Raw genomic sequence first — 21,420 nt, forward strand, 5'->3', positions numbered from 1 at the left:
GGTAGAAGGAACTTGTTTGTGGCTATTTAGTGGCAGAGCCCGGGACTAGAACCTAGATCTCTTGATTTCTGGCTCAGTGTATTTGCAGCTCTACTGAGGTACATGTTTATAACGGTTCTATTACTGCCTGGGGTTACCAATCCTTATTATTAATAGTATAACCACATGATTATCAATAATGAAGCACAAATTAATAATAAATAAACAAACTAATGATAAATAATACATACATCATGAATAATACATTAATACTATGAGTCCTTTGAGCATGTATTGCCTCTGACAGTGAAGAATTTGATTAGCTGGCTAAAGATCACAGAGGGGGAATATTTCAGAAAGGGTTGTGAGGTCAGGGGCAGGGAAGTTGGTTAAATGAAAGAGGCCAGATCCTCTCCCAGCAGAGACATCAGATGTTCAGCCAGCATGGGCTTGATGTATGAGCAGCCAAAGGATGGCAGGGGTAAGAATACAGGTTGGAGAAGAAACAGGGTTCCCACTCCAGTCCTTCATCAATGCCTCTGACTCACAAGGGAAATTCTGCGGCCAGACTTTGTGGTCAGGGTCTTGCTGCCATCAGTGGCTGTGCCCAAAGGCCAGTCCACCTGAGGATTTCAATTGGGTCGACCCCTGAATTCCAATCAATGAAGGACTACATGGTGCTATCAGTTGTTTTTGTTTTGTTTTTTTTCAATCTGCAAACTCTAGCTTTACCTAATAGGCGAATGGCTCCTTTTTATCTCCACTGAGGAATTATATATGAAAAACCCAAGCTCTTCCCTCAGGGTTTTTGGGCTACTGGAGAAACATCTAGAATTAAATGGCTTCCAAGAGTCACGTAAAGGGTTTGGATTTATTTCATAGGATAGCAGACCCCCGAGATTACTTAGTCTGAACTTCCTTGAATAGAAATATTTTCTAGAGCATGTATGACAAGTGACCATTCAAATCTCCAGGGATGATGATCAGCTCACTAACTTCCCAACCCCAAGGCAGCCCCATTCTATATTTTTCAGACAGGGGTGAGTTTCTTCCATGATGTCTGACTCTGCCTCTCTCCTACTTTCATCTTCTAAAAGTGGTTCTCTCTTGGTAGGTTCAAGTAGAACAAACCTGACCATGGACAACTAGGTGATGCATTGGATAGAGAGCAGAGCCCGAAGTCAGGAGGACCTGAGTTCAAATCCATCTTCAGACAATTACTTATAACTCTGGACAATTTACTTAAATCTGTGTGCCTAAATAAATAAGGCCTGAGTTCAAATTCAGTCTCAGACACATTATCTTTGCAGTCCTGGACAAGTCATTTCACTCTATTTACCTAAATAAATAAATAAGACCTGAATTCAAACCCAATTTCAGAAACTTATTAGCTCTATAACCCTGGGGAAGGCACTTAACCTTGTTTAGATAGATAGATAGATAGATAGATAGATAGATAGATAGATAGATAGATAGATAGATAGATAGATAGATAGATAGAATATATAGATAAATGGATGGATGGATGGATGGATGGATGGATGGATGGATGGATGGATGGATGGATGAATGGATGGATAAATGTATAGAAGGTAAGAGAATTGGATAGATAGATAGATAGATAGATAGATAGATAGATAGATAGATAGATAGAAAGAAAGGCAGAGGGATAGATAGATAGATAGATAGATAGATAGATAGATAGATAGATAGATAGAAAGGCAGAGGGATAGATAGATAGATAGATATACATACATACATACATACATACATACATACATACATACATACACACATGGATAGATAGAAGAATAAACCTGATCATTCTTTCCTATGACCTCCCTTCAAAGAGTGAACACTAAGGTCAATGACTAAACAATGGGCTATGTTCTCCTTTCAGCCCTACCCCATCCCCTAGGAAAGTCAAGACTCCATGGGGGGGGGGGGGGGGGAGGCGGGGCATAGCATGCCAAAATAGAGAAGTGACCATTTGTGTCTTCTCTTCCTGAGTCAGACCACATGTAGTATTATATTCCTGTTTGGGATTCCACATTTTAGGAAGAACAATGGTAATATGTGGAGGGTCCAGAAGAAAGAAACCAGGATGCTGAAAGACTTCATGCTATTGGAGAATGGTTAAATGAACTGGGATGTTTAGCCAAGGGAAGAGATGTGGTTGAGAGAGGAAGGAAGATGGAGCAGAATGTGGGGAGAGAACAATAATTGTTAAGTATTCAAAGGACTGAAAGAGAGTTTAGACTTGTCCTATTTGGTCATACAGGTTAGAACTAGGAGCAGTAGATGGAAAGTACAGAGAAGTTTGTCTTAAGGAAAAATTTCCTAACAGTAAGAGCTGTCCAAAAATAGAATGTATTGCCCAATAGGGTAGCTGGTGTACTCTCAACAGGCACAGTGGATAGAGCATCAAGACAAGAGTCAAGAAGACTTATCTTCATGGGTCCAAATCTAGCCTCAGACACTAGTTGTGTAACCCCGGATTTGCCTCAGTTTCTTCATCTGTAAAGTGAACTGGAGAAGGAAATAAATAGCAAGCCACTCCAGTATCTTTTCTTAGAAAACCCTAAATGGGATTCACAAAGAGTTGGGCATAATTGAAAAACCACTGAACAACATATATTCTTATTGAGTGACTTCTAGAACTTGTCTGATATGCTATAGTAGTGATTGTTTTCCAGGTAGGGATTAGATAATCATTGAAGTCTTATTTCTATTCTGAATGCTCAGATTCTAGGAAATACCTGATGATCACCATCAGATTCCTCCAAAAAGGTTCTTTGCCTATTTTTCTGATGCCAACTCATTGGCCAGCTGAGTCCCCACAATCATCCCACTATCTTTCCATTCATTTGGCCTTCATTTCTTTTTTCTTTAAATCCTTACCTTAGAATCAATACTGTGCATTGGCTAAAACCAATATTGATCTTTGAATCAGTGCTCTCTATTGATTAGAATCAATATTGATTTTAGAATCAATAGAACAATAGAAACAATAGAACAATAGAATAAAATCAATAGAACACTGTGTATTCCAAGGCAGAAGAGTGGTAAGGGCTAGGCAATTGGGGTTAAATGACTTGCCCAGGTTCAAACAGTTAGAAAGTGTCTAAGGTAAGATTTGAACCCAGGATCTCCTTTCTCTAGGCCTCCCTCTCAAACCACTGTGCCCCCTAGCTGCTTCAATCTTTATATCTAAAAGGGTATCTCCCAGAACCCTGGCTCACCTCTGGCCTCAGCTCCTGCCAGTGAGAAAGTGGACTTTGGGGAGCACCCGTTAGAACTGCTCAGAGAGAGTGTATTTCAATTGGCCGTCTGTACCTGTCCAAGAGATACTGTTACAGTAATTGGTTTGTTGTAATAATATTTATTACGATAGTAATTACACGGCGCAGAGAGCTCAGCGAGCCTGTCATAACTGCCCTGATACGGTATTTATCTTCATGAGATAGGGGTGACCTCTTTTCTTTCACAAGTGGTGGAGCGTGGAACTCCTGTTATCGAGGGCAGATAAATCCTGGGTCCTCAGGAGCTGGGTGACATTGGGGATTTATGTTATTCCTGCACCTTTTAGACCAACCCCAGGTTTTCATTCTAGCCAGAAGAGAGCCATGGCTCCTACCCACCAGCTCCAGGTCAGAGGGTTCCAGGGGCAGAGGGCTGGCAGGGTCCAGGTAACATGTAAGCAATGATTACTCTGCCATTAGTAGTCATAGGAGTGAGAGCTAGAAAGAGACCTTTGGGATTTCTAGTCCAACCCTCTCATTTTCCAGATGAGGAGGTAACTGAAGTCCACAGAAGGACTTGCCCAAGGTCACATGGGCTATCAACCAGATGTCTCAGGTGGGAAGAATGTCTTTTTTTCTAAGGACTCAATACAGCATCTTAGCCTTAGGGTATAATAGCTTTAGGACTGACCTTTCTCCCTCAAGCTTCTTCCCTCTGCAATCCATCCTCCTCACAGCTGCCAAATTCAAATTCATTTTTTAAAAAACTCATTTTAGAATCAATACCGTGTATTGGTTCCAAGACAGAAGAGTAAGGCTAGGTAATGGAGGTTAAGTGACTTGCCCAGGGTCACACAGCTAGGAACTATCTGAGGCCAGATTTGAGCCTGAGATCTCTCATCTCCAGGTCTGGCTCTCTATCTACTGAATCACTTAGCTGTCCTTCAATAGTGCTTTCTATAGGAGGCCTTTTCTGGTCCCTCTAGATGCTATATGAAACCTTTCCTGATTTCTCCCTGCCCACCCCCCTATGAAGAAACATAAATGAAATCAGGCCAGAAAGGTTGGTGGGAGCCATATTTTGAGGAACCTTAAAAGCTTGACTTAGGAGTTTGCATTTCATCTTGGAGGCAATAGAATATTGTTCCTGAGTATTTTGAGTAAGAACATGACATGGTCAGAACTAAGTTTCTGGAATATCCATTTGGCAGCTCTGTGAGAGATGAATTGAAGAAGGGAGCTAGGAAGCAAAGGAGATCAAAGCCTGAAGAAGAGTAGTGGCCATGTGAGTGGAAAAGGAGAGATGGATACTAGAGATGGTAATATAAGAAAATAACCCAGCGCATATTCTAGATATGTGGATACGTGGATAGTACAATTAGGTATGTCCAATAGAGAACAATTCCTGACCCTGTACCAGATCAGGATGTGATGATTATCCAATGGGAAAGTTGAATCTGTGCTAATAAGAAAAGTCTAAAGTGGTGTTTCCAGGAAAGGTCCGTGTTTTAGAGAAAATGACTTTGTGGCTTCTGATGACATGGCAATTCAATGGAAGAGACGTTCGGGGAGCAGGCAAGACTTTGTGCTGTCTCTGGCATCCCACCACACAAGTAGCCTCTACTCTTCCTAAGGACAGGGCTGGCCCAGGGCCTTCTGCTTAAACATTCTCTTTACCAAATGCAAAGACCGAAGAGAAAGTAGGGCCGTCAAGAGACAAGATTCTGGATGGAAGAAATTATTTTTCATCAGCTCGTTGGGTAGATGCCTGGTTGCTAAATATCACTTGTGATTTTGCTAAATGTATGTTAACGGGAGTGGTGTAAATGCTGTCACAGATAGAGGGGGAGAGTGATGGAGCCATTGAGAATAATGAAGTGTTTAGTTAAGATGAATCCGTCTCGGCTCCCGATCTGGCTTCTTGATATGGCTCGGGGGGAGAGGGGGACATGCACTGGAGCTGCTTGGTGGCAAATTTAATGCTGATAAAAAAAGAAATCTGTCTTTACCCTCTGGCTAATTAACTGGCCAGATTCACTTCTTTTCCGTGATGCTGTGTTGTTCCAAAGATGGTGGCAGGAGGGGTAACCTAGACCTTAAATTGGGCTACGGTCATATCCGGAGTCACTCTCTCCCTCCTATTGCTCTCCCTTTCTTAATGGTGGGAGAAACTTCTAGTGCTTTCTTGGATCAATGCTACCCTTGACTGGGGTGGGGAGGGTAGTGTACGAGCAGGAGACTTTGATAGCATCCTGCCCTTGGATTTTCTCTCATACATGTTCTTCACTCTGCTTGCTTACTTTCTCACCATTATTGAATACCCTGATTGCCTTCCCCATTTTTAACCTTGAACCTGACTTTGACTCTCTCTATCTAATAAAGCACTGGACTTGGGGGTCAGAAGACTTGGGTTTGAATCCTGGCTCTGCTATACACTATCTATGTGACCGCAGATGAATAATCTCTCTGGATCTCAATTTCCATGCATGTAAAAAAAGGAGGTTGGACTCCAAAATCCCTTCAAATTCTAAATTCTATGGCTCTGGCTCTTTCCTTTAGCAGGTAAAACCTTTTTCTCTTTGATACCAAGCTCTCTTCCCAGAATGATTTCACATTACTGCTCCCATCACATACTCTCTGTTCCAGTCCAACTGTCTTGCTTGCTGTTTGTCAAACTCATCAAGCCATCTACAGCCTCCACATCTTTGCATAAGCTGTTCCTGATGCTTGGGGTTTCCTTCCTTAATTCTTCCTCTTGGAATCCCTTTAAAAAAGCCTTTACAAATTTCCAGAGACAGCTAGTTGGCTCACTGGATAAAGAGGAAGGCCTAGAGATGGGAGATCCTGGGTTGAAATCTGGCCTCAGACACTAACTAGCTGTGTGACTCTGGGCAAGTCACTTTACCCCCCTCCCCCATTGCCTAGTTCTTATCACTCTTCTGCCTTAGAACCAATACCCAGTATTAATTCTAAGACAAAAGGTGAGGTTTTTCTTTTTTAAGCCTTTTCTAATTTCCCCAGTTTTTAATGCCCTTCCCATTTCTTTTTTTTTTAACCCCTACCTTCTGTCTTAAAATCAATACTGGGTATTGGTTCTAAGGCAGAAGAGTGATAAGAGCTAGGCAATGGGAGTTAAGTGACTTGCCCAGGGTCACATAGCTAGGAAGTGTCTGAGGTCAAATTTGAACCCAGGACCTCCCATCTCTGGGCCTGGATCTCCATCCACTGAGCCACCTAGCTGCCCACCCCTTCCCATTGCTTTGTATACATTTCTTTTTCTATTTAGTTATCTCTGTAAATCTATCCCTTTCTTCCTTGAAAAATATGCAGTCTTTGGGGGCAAGAACTATTCTGGTTTTATCTTTGCATCACCATTGGGAAGCATAGGGCATAGCATATAGTAGGCACTTAATAAATGCTCACTGTTTGAACTGAATTGAGTTGACTTAAATAGAATTGAATTGACAGGGAACAAAGGGGTCGGGGGATAAGGAGTATGATGAAAGTGACAAACTTTAGGATCTCCATCTGGAAGATGAGAAATCTGGATTAAACAACTGGCTAAATGATTTTGTTTAGTTTTAATATCAACTCAGCAGTTTCAATGGGATATTTTGGTTGGGAGAGACAAGAAGAGGAAAGGGGAGGGAAATTACCTTTATGTATCTTCCATATTTTGGGGTGTGGCCTTTCAATTAGCTCCTGTCCCAGGAGAAACTGCTGGGGGGGGGAATCTTGATATCAAAATACTTCTGATAAGAGTCTGACATTCAAAATATAAGAGAAATAAATGATTCCTCAATGGATAAATAGTTGAAGGATATGAGCAAATGATTCTCAAAAGAGTAACTAGGGAGAAACTGGGTAGCTCAGTGGATGGAGAGCCATGCCCTGAGATGGGAGGTCCTGGGTTCAAATGTGGCCTCAGACACGTCCTAGCAGTGACCCTGGGCAAGTCACTTAACCCCCATTGCCTAGTTCTTATTGCTCTTCTGCCTTGGAACCAAAACACAGTATTGATTCTAAGGCAGAAGATAAGGGTTAAAAAAAAAGAACAACAAAACAAGAACAATCATATGTAGAGAGGTACAAATCAAAATAACCCTGAAGTTGAACCTCGTACCCAGCAAATGAATGAAAATGATGAAAGATGAAAAGCCAAAGTTGGAGGAGTTATGGAAAGACAGGCATAGTAATGCCTTGTTGTGCTATGAATTGGCACCACCATTCTTGAAAACAATTCAGAATTATATTAATAGAGATAGCAGAAGTCTCATACTCTGACCCAAAGATTTCCATGCTAGGCATAAGACCTCAAAGTCACTGACAAAAAGGATTCCAGATACACTAAAATATTGATTTGCAGCACTTTTTTGTGGTACCGACCCCTCCACAAAAAAATAAAAAAAATGTAGATTCCCATAGATTGGGGAATGGCTAAACAAATTGTGGTACATGAACATAATGGAACATTATTGTGCTGTAAGAAACAATGAACATGATGAATTCAGAGAAACATGGAAAGACTTACGTGAACGAAGGCAAAATGGAGTAAGCAGGAGAAAAACAATACTCACACCGACTACAATGAAAATGGGGAATAAACCCCAAACCCCAAAATAACCAAAAATGAATATTGACAAATTATAAAGAGCCAGGTGTAGACCCCCCCAAAAAAGAGATCTTAGAAGACATTCTCATGCCTCCTCCCTTCCTTGATCCTCTGCAGAGGCAGGACCCCCAGGTGTAGAATACTGCGCACGTTGTCAGATCTTTTCGATATGTTAATTAATTTTGCTGTATTTTTAAAATCAAAAATAATCAGATCTCTGGAAGGGGAGAAGGAGAGGATTACTGGGGAAAGTAAAGCCAATGTAAAACAAGTGATATCGATAATATCTTTTCAAGCAGAAGCTTCCTGTCTGAGTACAGATTCCAGCACCAACAATGAGTCCTTGTTTTTCATTCCTTCTGTCTATTTTCCTAAGTGTCTATCGGTTTGACTTGGTACATGGCCTTGAACAAAGAACCTTGGAACTAGAAGGGACCTCAAAGACCATCTAATTTGACCTGAGCCTGAGCAGAAATTCCCCCTACAATATCCCTGACAAGTGTTCCTCCTGCCTCTACTTGGAAACTGCTAGTTAAGGGGAGACTCCATTATATTCCAGGGCAGTCCAGTCCACTTGGGGACATTTTTTTTAATTTTTTAATTTATTTTTTAAATTTTAAACCCTTACCTTCTGTCTTAGAATCAATACTGGGTATTAGTTCTCAGGCAGAAGAGCAGTAAGGGCTAGGCAATAGGGGTTAAGTGACTTGCCCAGGGTCACACAGCTAGAAAGTGTCTGAGGTCAGATTTGAACCCAGGACCTCCTGTCTCTAGGCCTGGATCTCCATCCACTGAGCTACCTAGCTGCCCCCTTGGTGACAATCTAATTGCTAGGAAGTTATTCTTTATGTTGGTTTAAAATGTGCCTCATGAAGCTCCTAGTTCATATTTCTGAGGCTACATAGAATGAGTATAGTCCCTCTTATGAGCAATGATCCTCCAGATACTTGGAGGCAGATATCCTCCTTCCCACCCAACCTGAGTCTTCTTTTCCTCATCCCTAGTTAGGTCCTTGCATGGTTGGTTCCTCCTGATCCCCATCCTGATTGGAGGAACTTTTTTTTGGTTCATCAAGTCAGATTTTTAGATTAGCAATGTGTCCCAGACCAGCCCCTATGGTTCTCTCATCATCTGATATGCATCTCCCGTGAAGGAATTTATCTAAATCCTTCTTGAATCTGTCTAACCAAGACCGATGACAGCACATCAGCACGTCCCCTCCGACTTATGACATCTGCCTGGCTTCGATGATAATAACTACTCACATTTCTATAATAACCCAGTGCTTACAAAGCATGTTCCTTGAAACAACCCTGTGAGGTAGATAGTACAAGTCTTCATATTTCCATTTTATAGCTGAAAAAACTGAGCTAAAGAAACTGAGTCAAAGAGAAAACTAGAAGAAAAGTTTATCAGTGGGGCAGCTAGGCATCTCAGTGCAGACACATCCTAGCTGGGTGACCCTGGGCAAGTCATTGCACCCCTATTGCCTAGCCCTTACTACTCTCCTGCTTTAGAACCAATGCTTAGTATCAATTCTAAGACAGATGGTAAGGGTTCAAAAAAAAAGGTTAATCATCTCTGGTCACACTAATAGCTGATGTCTGAGATAGGATCTGAACCTAGAGAAATTGGCTTCATGTCTTCTTGGCTTTCTACTATGCCACATGGCTTTAAAAACAAAACAAAACACCTTAGTATCAGTTTTTAAGAGAAAGAAGAATGGCAAGGGCTAGGCAGTTGGGATAAATTTATTTGCCCAGGGTCATCCAGCTAGGAAATGTCTGAGGCCAGATTTGAACCCAGGTCCTTCCAGCTCCAGACCTTGCTTTCTTTCCACCTTACTACCTTCCACATTGCTTTTTAAAGCTCTATTATGGAGCAGCTAGGTGGCTCAGTGGATAGAGCACTGGGCCTGGAGATGGGAGGTCTTGGATTCAAATGTGACTTCAGACACTTCCTAGCTGTGCAAATCACTTAATTTCTATTGTATCATTCTTGCCCTTCTGCCTTAGAGTTGTTTCTAAGACAGAAAATAAGGGTTTAAAAAAAAAAAAAAAAGGACTTCCTGCTCTCCCTGATTCCCTTTAGATTTGAAAGACTGGTATGGGCTCCTGCATATCCAAGTGGCTGCCTTCTCTTAAGGCAGTGGTTCCCAAACTTCCAGAAAAACTATTACTTAGCCGCCTGGAAATTAATTTTTAAAAAATTTTAATAGCAATTAATAGGAAAGAGAAATGCACCTGTGGCCATCACTACCTTCCTGGATTGCTGCAGCACCCACCAGGGGGCAGTAGCACCCACTTTGGGAATCACTGTTAAGGCATTAGACCTGACCTCAGCATTGTCCCAGATAACAAATCTATAGAAGCTTTAGAAATCATACTCCAGCCTCCTCATTGAGCAGATGAGGAAACTGAGACCAGGGAAGGGACATGATTTTTCCCAGGTAATGTAGTGAGTTGGAGAGCTGGGATTCTGAAATCAGAGGACATCTAGTCCAAAACTCTATCTGCAGGGGAATCCCCTGCACAACAGCTCCCCCAAAAGTGGTCCCAACCCTGCTCTTTGAAAACCTTCAGAGAACTTACTGCCTCCAGAGGCAGTATCTGGTCTGGGCTCCAAGAAAAGGGCTAGATTGGTCCCTAAAGAGAAGTGATTTAAAGGTGGGTTGGGGTCATTAAAGGAAGAGAGACCTGTGTGTTCTCTGACAGATGGAGAAGGAAGTAAGAGAAGATGGGGCTCAAGGGAAATGGCGGATTGACTAAAGGTGGGGAGAAGGACATAGCATAATAAGATTGGGAACAAGTAAGGATCTTGGGCTTAGATAACAGTCCATTTCACTTATTTCACAGTTAAAGAATCTAAAGTCCAGAGAGCAAGTTGCTTAAATTCATTCAGGTCATAGTAGCATAACTATTAGCTTTTAGATGCTGTGTTGCTAAATTTGATTCTTCCCCCACCACATATTATGCTCTCTTGCCACCTAACCTCTAAGCAGGGTTCCCCTTGCACCCCGAGGGTTGATTTTCTTTTTCATATCCTTACTTTCTGCAAATAGTGCTAAATATCAGTTCTAAAACAAAAGAGCCGTAATGGCTAAGCAGTAGGGGTTAACTGACTTGCCCAGGAAGTGTCTGAGGCCATTTTTGAACCCAGGACATCCCAACTCCAGGCCTGGCTTTCTATCTCCTGAGCCACCTAATTGCCCCTCCTTTTTCTTTTACTTAAAAAAAATCTATGTTTTCTCATTGCATTTATTTCTGAATATCTCCTTCCCCTCTCCCTTGCCCTAGCATTTCCTTACAACAAAGAATAAAAAAAGTGGAGAAAAAAGTAACCATAATTCAACAAAACTAACAAATATACCTCCTAAGCCTGGAAGTATATGCAATGTTCCACACATGTAAGGTCTCTACCTCTGCAAGGAAGAAAGATATTTTCTCATCTATTCTCTTTGGTTACTATAATTACAGAAATTCAGTTTGGGGAGGGATTTTTTTTTCCATTTCCATTATGGATGTCATTTGAATGTTGTTCTCCTGGTTCTAATTACTTCACCCTGAATCAGTTCATAAGTCTTCCCATGCTTCTCTGAATTTTTTGTATTCATCATTCTTATGGCACAGCTGTATCCTACTGAATAAATATGTTGCAAAGCCTTTGGCCATTCCCAATCAGTGTGCACCCATTTTGTTTCAAATTATCTGCTACTATGACCATTTGGGGCATATACAAGACTTTCTTTCTGTCTTTGACATCATTAGGATTTGTGCCTGGCAGGAGACTCTCTGGATCAAAGGAGAAGGTCATTGTAGTCATTTTCTCTCCCTAATTCCAAATTGCTTTCCAGAATGGTTGAACCAGTTCTTAGTTCCAACAACACATGGGCACGGTGGGCATGACTTCCCACAACCCCTCCAATATTGGCTAATCCCATGTTTTGCCATCTTTGCCAGCTCGCCGGGGGTGAGCTTGTCTGGTTTCTTGTCCTCTGGGTTTGGTCCTTCTAAGGCTCTGCATACTTCTGGAATGGCTCCATGAAGCCTCATGCCCTGAATGTTCACACCTTCTGAGTTTGTCATAACTAGGTCCTATCATTAGCAGTCACAACAAATAAGTCTGCCAACATTGTCTCCTCCCACTAGAGGCATACCTGTGACTCCCTGACCACTAACAAGTGTTGACATTGTAAGCTGTTTTTCCCTTCTCTGTCTCCAGCCTGTCTCTCCTAGTCTGGGAAAGAGAGGACGAGCTCACCATCTGCATCTACCTTGGTTGATTTATGTCAGAGCAAGGCAGGCTGCTGGGGTGCTTGTCCTTCTTCCCCTCCTTCAGGAAGGAGAGGTGACCTCTGTGGATAATCTGGGTCTGACTGAGAAGAGTGGACAGCCGGCACTCATTTTTTTTCTGTATCTTTAAAGGCAGCATATTTGGAAAGGGAAGGTGGGAGGAGGAGGATGAGGGACCAGTGCCAAACTTCTACTAAGAATTGAGAAGCTAATCAGGTTAGCTCTTGGGAGGGACAGACCCCTACTTCTTCATTCCATCTCTGGGCTGGACCAAGGCATTAAGTGACTTGTCTATAGTCACATAGCTAGAAAGCTGTAAAATGAGATTTCTCAATGTAAATCCAGGGCTCTTTCCTACTCTCTCATACTCCCAGATGCCCAGACCCAGGAGAACAATTCATTGGCCAACTGTCTGAATATATAAACAGGTATAAGAAGGATATTTTATAATTAACTATCACAGAATGTTAGAAGTAGAAGGGCCCCTTAGAGATAATTTAATTCAGCTCGTTTTATAGAGAAAGAAACTAAGATCCAGAGAGGCAAGATGACTCGAGGAGTAGCAAGACCTTGATCCTTAAATATGGTACCATAGGTCTATAATGTATTCTCATGTTGAGAAGTTCGGTCTTCCACAAAATCTCAGCCATTATATACTCAGGCACACTGTTGTTGTTGTTGTTGTTATTGTTGTTATTGTTGTTGTTGCTGCTATTGTTTTTCTGAATCCAGAATGTTAGAGCCAGTAATAGCTTTAGAGATCATCTCATCCAGTCCTCTTATCTTATGCAAGAGGAAACTGAGATCTAGAGAGAAGAGAAAAAGCCCTGTGATCTGGTGGCTAGAATATATTGGTCTTAGAATCAGGAAGACTTGGGTTTGAATCCTGCCTCAAATGCTTACTAATTGGGATAATTCTGGGACTCTTAAGCTTCTCTCAGGCTCAGGGTACTCATGTGAAGTCAGCAAACATTTTTAAAGGAATTATTTTGTGAAAGGTGGAGCAGCTAGGTGGTTCAATGGATAGAGCACTGAACTTGAGAAGACTCCTCTTTATGAGTTCAAATTTGACTTCAGACTCTTACTAGATGTGTGCCTCTGGGCAAGTCATTTAACCCTGTTTGCTTCAGTTTTCTCATCTGTCAAATGAGCTGGAGAAGGAAATGGCAAACCACTCCAGTATCTCTGCCCAGAAAACCCCTAATGGAGTCACAAAGAGTTGGACAAGATTGAACAACTTAATGTTTAAGTCTTTTGTGCTAAATGCTGGGGATAGAAAGAAATAAGCAAACCTTATCTGCTCCCTCAAAGAATTCATTCAAATGCGAAGGGAGGGGGAGAGAACAACATGTCAATAACTGTATATAAAAGATTCATACAGGGTAAATGGGAGGTAATTTCAGAGGAAAATACTTGCCCAAGGCCTCGTAGCTAGAAAGTATATGAAGAGGAATTTGAACGTAGATCTTCCTATCTCCAAATCTATCATTCTATATACTACCACATCTGTCATTTTAGAAAGCTATGTGGTACACTTGAAGAGAGAAAAGAGAAGAAAGGGAATATTTATCTGCCTGACTTCTCTAATAGATTGTAAGTTCTATGAGGTCAGGGACCACATATCCTTGAATGTACCATCTCTTCCCCCTACCCAGTGATATATACAGGGTTTGGCTCATTAATAAAATTTTGTTGAATGAATGAATGATAAAATGATGAAATTAATTACTTGCTGAATCCTAGGATGGAAGGATAGAGTAAAATACCTGTGATAAAGGAAGGGAAATCAGTTACAGTGCAAGTCCCTGCTTCCCATTCCCACTCCAATCTTAGCTCAGCTGTGTTACCTTTTTCTGCACTTATTAATTTGTTTTCTTAGAATGTTCTGGTATATGGCAATACTTTATTTCATGGCTTCCATGCTCAGTGAGGACTGTGCACCTCACCCCTACCCCTTACACTAGAGATGGCCCTGGGGGCAGGGACTGTACATTCCCCCCTCAAACAATCCTTGTACCATCTCATCCTCACACATCCCTCTTTTCTTTTCTCTTTTCTCCCTACAGGCTACCTGACAGTCAGCATCGAACCACTTCCACCTGTAGTGGTTGGAGATGCTGTGACATTGAAATGTAATTTCAAGACGGATGGCCGGATGCGAGAAATCGTCTGGTACAGGGTAAGCTCTCCCCAGCCCAGAGCACACTCAGGGTTCACACTGCTGCTAAAGGCCATGGGAAGGGAATAATGAGACTTGATTCAGTTTTCAGCCTAGATTTAATCTTCATTAGCTTCCCTTGGGTTCTGTATCACCTGGTTTTCATGTCTTCTAAGGACCAACCTCAGAGACCACTTTGTCTCCAAGATCTTTGCTTGAGGGTCTGACTTGCCAGCTATTTCTCTGGCAGCAAAGTTGATCTTTATTTCTCTTCACTATCCATCCTTGGATTTTTGTATCTCCTCACTTCCCCAGTGGCCTCAAGATCTCTCCATTCTCCTGACAATTAAAATCAAATCCAAGACACACACATTTACTAAGGTATTGGTGACTGAGAATAGCTCACATTAACTGTTATGAGGTGTGCAGGATCATAAGTTTTGGGGATTTAGAGCTGGAAGGGATTTTGGAAGCCAAGAAGTACAACAGTTGCCATTTCTTAAATAAATTTTTTTGATAACTTTCATTTTTACATTGCCTAAATTTCTCCCTTCCCCTCTTCCCTCCCTGAGAGCCATCTGATAGATAGATAGATAGATAGATAGATAGATAGATAGATAGATAGATAGATAGATAGATAGATAGATATTTAGTTGGATGGAAAGATGTATAGATGGATGAATAGACAGATATTTAGATGGATGGATAGATACATACATACCTAGATAGATATTTAGATAGATGGATGGATGGATGAATAGATTGATGGATGGATGGATGGATGAGTGGGTGGATGGATGGATGGATAGATAGATACATAAGATACACACCTAAAAAGATAGATAGATAGATAGATAGATAGATAGATAGATAGATAGATAGATATTTAGTTGGATGGAAAGATGTATAGATGGATGAATAGACAGATATTTAGATGGATGGATAGATACATACATACCTAGATAGATATTTAGATAGATGGATGGATGGATGAATGAATAGATTGATGGATGGATGGATGGATGAGTGGGTGGATGGATGGATGGATAGATAGATACATAAGATACACACCTAAAAAGATAGATAGATAGATAGATAGATAGATAGATAGATAGATAGATAGATAGATAGATAGATATTTAGATGGATGGAAAGATGTTTACATGGATGGATAGATACATACATACCTAGATAGATATTTAGATGGATGGATGGATAGATAGATAGATGGATGGATGGATGGATGGATGGATGGATGGATGGATGGATGGATGAGTGGGTGGATGAATGGATGGAGAGATAGATACATAGATACATAGATACATACCTAGAAAGATATGTAGATAGATAGATAGATAGATAGATAGATAGATAGATAGATAGATATTTAGATGGATGGAAAGATGTTTACATGGATGGATAGATACATACATACCTAGATAGATATTTAGATGGATGGATGGATAGATAGATAGATGGATGGATGGATGGATGGATGGATGGATGGATGAGTGGGTGGATGGATGGATGGAGAGATAGATACATAGATACATAGATACATACCTAGAAAGATATGTAGATGGATGGATAGATAGATAGATAGATAGATAGATAGATAGATAGATAGATAGATAGATAGATAGATAGATTTTCTTAAGGAAAAGAGGAACAGAAAAAAATCACTAAAATCAATCAATATGTTGAAAAATCTTATACTGTATGCAGTGTTCCATACTCCTGGGCCCCTACCCCAACCTCTGCGAAGGAGTGAGGGGAAATATCTTGTCTCAGCTCTTCTTAGAAGCCAAGATTGTTCTTTGTAATTTGGCAACATTCATGTTCAATTCTAGCCCCTTGTTTCTACAGATAGGAAAACTGAAACCCAGAGAGGTTAACTGATTTGCTAACACAAAGCACCTAAGATTCAAGCCTAGCTCTTATCTCAAATCCAATGTACTTACTATTACTCCAAACTTAGTGCCTCTTCTAAATCCATGCCTGCCCACAAACTGCCACCTTTTTCATAGAATCATGCCATACCAGAGCTGGAATAGATTATAGAGATTACCTCATCCAAGTCCCTCATCTCACATTGAAGCATCACAGTCAAATTGAAAAAGTGCTGGGCCTTCAGTCAGAAGGTTTGAATACTACCCCTGACACATAATAGCTGTGTGACTCTAGACAAATCACTTAACCACACTGAGCTTCAGCCTTCTCATCTTTGCATGGGTAATCAAAGCATTTGTGATTTTTTTTTAAACCCTTACCTTCCACCTTGGAGCCAATACTGTGTATTGGTTCCAAGGCAGAAGAGCAGCAAGGGCTAGGCAATGGGGGTTAAGTGACTTGCCCAGGGTCACACAGCTAGGAAGCGTCTGAGGCCAGATTTGAACCCAGGACCTCCCGTCTCTAGACCTGACTCTCAATCTACTGAGCCACCCAGCTGCACCCATTTGTGATTTCTTCATCATAGCAAAATCCCAATATGAAAATCCCCTTCCCCAGTTCAGATCATGACCCAGCTATGACTCAATTGCTGAACCACAGAGATTTGCATGAGGAACATGGAGATTAAATAATTCATCCTGGATCATACTGTCATTAAGTGTCAACAGTAGAATTTGAATGTAGGCCTAGGTGGCAAAATGGAAAGAACACTGGATTTGAAGTCAGAGGACCTGGGTTCAAAAGCTACTTCTATTTATTATTTATTACCTGTAGAGTCTTGGGTAAATCACTTCATGTCAGTTCTACCCCTGTAAAATGAAGTGGTGGGACGAAGGATAGAAGTTAGATTAGATGGTCTATGAGGTCTATTCCAGCACTCAGTCCATCTGGATAGTGTGATAGTCTTAGAACCTAATGGGCCCAAGTTTGAGGCCCATTTCAAATACTTACCAGTTGTATGATCCTGAGCAAGTTTTCTCAGCCTTAGTTTCTACACCTATGAAACGGGGATAATAACTCATGAAGTTATTATAAAGATCAAATTTTATCATTGTAAAACTCTTTGCAAACCTTAAAGCCTGATATAAGTGTAATTATTCTTATTATCTTTATATCATTTTATGGTCATTCATTTATTAAATCCCTTTCAGGCTAAACTAGGTTGATGGTAACTGATAGACCTCAAACTTGTTGGCGAGTTGGGGGTGCCTGCCCCAGGCACGTGAAGACTTCCCCTGGCAGAAGGGGCGGATGAGAACAGTTTGTTCCACTGGCCACAAAGGCTGCTGATGTAGGAGCTATGGAGCACTCAGAGCTTGCTCAGACATGGAGGATGCTAAGGGCATCCACTGCATCCCAGGCCATGGCCAGTCATCTTGACTTTTGTCTTGCCCCTGGACTTTGATGACTCCGAGAGAGGGAGTGAGACTGATGACTTTGTGGAACTCTGCCTCACTTGAATCCCATCACACTCAAGTCAAGACATCACCCTGTGATGTCTCGGGTCCTCGGAAACAAAGGCTCTATCCAGCCCTCTATGCAACACTTCCTCGTCTCTATAAACAGAGATAATAATGTCCACAGTCGCCATCACCCAGGGTTGTTGGGGGGATCCAGTGGGATCTAGCTACCTTCAAAAGCTTCATTATCTTAATTAGAATTATCATTTCATTGTTCTTTTGTCCATTAACTATGTCCAACTCTCTTTAACCCCATTTGGAGTTTTCTTGCTAAGGATATTGGGAGTGGTTGGCCATTTTGTTCTTCAGTTCATTTTATAGATAAGGAAACTGAGGCAAACATGGTTAAGTGACTTGTCCAGAGTCACACAGCTAGTAAGTATCTAAAGGTAAATTTGAATTCAGGTCCTCCTGACTCCAGACTTCCACTCTATCCATTGTGCCACTGCCTTTGAGTAGTATCAATCAGCTGTCATTACTACAGATGAGGAAACAGTCTTTAAGAAATGGAATGGCTTTCAGGAAGTCTATATACATGGGCAATAAATGTAGAAATATGATTTTATTCCAGGTTATCTGATTTCTAGACCTGTGTTCTTGCTCTAAACCACTAATGGCTTAGGCACTCCCTGAAGACAAGCCAGGCATATCCTAAGCTAGGCACTAGGTGGGGATTCAATTAATCAATTAATATGCATTTTATTATATATTTATTTTAATATTTAAATTAAATTAATTTAAACAAATATTATCTATATAGTATACAATTTAATTTTGATGTTTTTATATAATTTGACAAATACATTTAAAATATTTATTTTTAGTTTATATTTATTAACACCTACTTTATGTTGGGCACTCTGCCAAGGACTGAGGATACAAAAAGAGCCCAAAAACAGTCCCTGCTCTGAAGGAGCTTATAATCTCATGGGAGAGACAATATGCAAATGAATATTTACAAAGCAAACTCTGTACAGGATAAATAGGAAATAACTAATAGAGGAAAAGCAATGGAATAAATAAGTATATTTTGGAATGGAAATGAAATGGAATTCCAAAGGGAAAAAATAAATAAATAAAAGAGGGGTTAGCGGAGGCTTTCTGGAGAAGGTAGGATTTTAGTTGGGACTAGACTAGTGTAACGACTTTCCATCCACACAGCCTTTTGGTGTATTAGACTGTACTGGGAACCACAGAGAATAAAAATATTGGCTCTCTGTTCCTTAGAATGTTCGTATTCATGTGCTTTCTCACAAGAGCTCGGTTATTACAAAATGCACTCACGACCGTCTCCATTTTATAGATGGGAAAACTGAGACTTGGAGAGGTTGTGACTTTGCTTTAGCTTGCACAGCTGGTGTCAGGGGGAGGCCCTCCACCCCATAACTTCAACCCCATGGCTTTAAAGCCAGAGCCCTCTCCCTTTCCACTGCACTGCCTCACACCTGACGGATGGCACCATTCCTTGCCCTCTGGGAGCTTCCCAACCAAGGGAGATGAGGAAGATGGACCCAGGGGGATAATACAGGCATCCAGTTAAAATCTTGTGCTGAATCTCTCAGCTGCAGATTTCCTGGGTGTGTAAAAAAAGCCACTTGGATGACACACGCTACGCTGGCATCTCATTAGCACATGGCCAGAGGGCTGGAAGGAATTAACTACTGCTCTCCGCTGTCAGGAACACATCCCTCTCTAAAACATCACCCTGGAAGGGAGATGAGCTGGGGAGGGGGATGATGGCTTGGCCTGTTGCAGCCTGCCTTCCAATATGTCTTTGACACCATTGACTGACTCATCTTCAAAACACATACAACATCACCCCTCTCCCCGAGCCTGCGGTGGCTCCCAATTGCCCACTGATCACAGGATCAAATATCAGGACCTAGAAGAGGGATCTGAGAAGACCATCCTGTTCAACCTCACCTCACTTTACAGATAAAGACACTGTGGTCCAGAGAGGACACCTAGGCCCATTCGTGCAGGGCTCGATGGGGACCTCAAACGCCAGCTGGTTCAGCCTTGTCTCATTTTATAGATAGGAAACCGAGACCCAGAAAGGGGTCGTAGGATCGTTGCATTAGTGCTCAGCCAGCTAGTCCAACCCCACTTCACTTTACACATGAGTACACTGAAGCACGGAGAGGATACGTGACTCCCCTGTGGTTGGACAACTTGGTAAATAGCAGAAGCAGAAGCCAGTAAGTTCAGTCCTTCAGTGACTACGACTCCATGCTGAATCAAAGGCCAACTGATTACCCCAACATGCAAGGCCAGTTTCTCTCTTATTCTGATACCAATCTGTCTCCCCAATCTTTTCCCATATAACTCCTCTCCCTAAACTCTAAACTCTAACCAGTATGGATGACTCTCTACCCCAGTGAACATGCCCTGTTCTCTCACCTATGTGCCTCTCTTTGTTCATCATATTGCCCATGCCTGGAATGCCCTCCCTTCCCTGAGCAATTTCTATATTTCTGCTAAAGTCCAAATGCTCCCCCAGAAAGATTTCTCTGATGAAGTTGGTTGGCAACAACCTCTTCCCTTCTCCCTTCTTCCCTCCCCTTCCCATCTCTCAGATCGCCTTGTGCCTGTCTGATACAATTGATATAAAATGTTATGGACTGTATTTATCTGTGTTAATATTATAACCCCCCCCCCATAAGACCGTAAGCTTCTTGATGGCAGAATCTTTGGTTCATTTCATCAATTATCAAACATTTAGTAAACTCTGTCGCTCTCAATGCTAAGTGCAGGATACGGAACACACACTTAATAAATGTTTCTTAAATGGCATGAATCACCAGCTAATAGGATCAGAGAATCTAGAGAAGGGGAGGACTTTAGAAATCATATAGCCATCCCCTTCCCCTTGTGTTTTATAGATGAGGAAACTGAGGTCTAGAAAGGGAAAATAACTTGCTCAAGGTTACCAAGGAAATGTCAAAACCAGGATTCAAACCCAAGGCTTGTGCCTCTAAACTTATTGCTTCTTCTACTCTACCCTACTGTGACCTGCCCATGTAAAAGAAAGGGAGACTGAGGCAGCTAGGTAGCACAATGGTTAGAGTGCTGAACCTGGAAGCCTTGGGTTCAGATCTGGCCTCAGATACTTCCTAGCTATATGATCCTGAGCAAGTCACTTAACCCCAATTGCCCAGCCCTGGTTGCTCTGTTGGCATAGAATTGATATTAAGTCAGAAACCAAGAGAAGGAAGGCAGAAACCAAGAGAAGGAACGAAGGAACGAAGTAAGGAAAATAAAGAAGGAAGGAAGAAAGGAAGGAAGGAAGGAAGGGAGGAAAATAAAGAAGGAAGGAAGGAAAGAAGGAAGGGAGAGAGAGGAGAGAGGGAGGGAGGGAAGGAGAGAGAGAGAGAGAGAGAGAGAGAGAGAGAGAGAGAGAGAGAGAGAGAGAGACTCAAAACTTTAAAAAAATGAATCTTAAAAAATTTTGTTTCATGTAATTGAGATGAAAATAAAACTAAATGTAAAAGAATAGAAAAAAGAAAGAAGGTACAATCTATATCATCACATGTATAATTATCTAAATTAGAAGCTTTTTAAAATTAAATTTTCAACTATCAACCAGCTTTCTCCTTTACATCTCTCTCACCATGAAAAAGGAAAAAAAGATGAAAAATAAAACCCTTATAATAAATAAGCATAGTCTAGTAAAAGAAAAATTTTCCACAATGGCCATGTCCAAAAATGTATGTCTCATTCTATATTT

The 21,420-nt window shown here is 41.3% G+C and overlaps 1 protein-coding gene across 1 annotated transcript in view; it reads left to right on the forward strand.

Annotated features, from left to right (window-relative positions):
* The first annotated feature begins 423 nt into the window (after positions 1-423).
* IGSF21 (immunoglobin superfamily member 21) overlaps positions 424-21,420 on the forward strand; it is a 275,335-nt gene continuing 254,338 nt past the window's right edge. Inside the window, exons 1-2 of the mRNA XM_044668699.1 lie at positions 424-460; positions 14,192-14,304. Coding sequence (XP_044524634.1) covers positions 424-460; positions 14,192-14,304 — 150 coding nt within the window. The remainder of the gene's footprint in view (positions 461-14,191; positions 14,305-21,420) is intronic.

This window comes from Gracilinanus agilis, chromosome 3 (assembly GCF_016433145.1).
Source record: "Gracilinanus agilis isolate LMUSP501 chromosome 3, AgileGrace, whole genome shotgun sequence".
Taxonomy (NCBI): Eukaryota; Metazoa; Chordata; class Mammalia; order Didelphimorphia; family Didelphidae; genus Gracilinanus; species Gracilinanus agilis.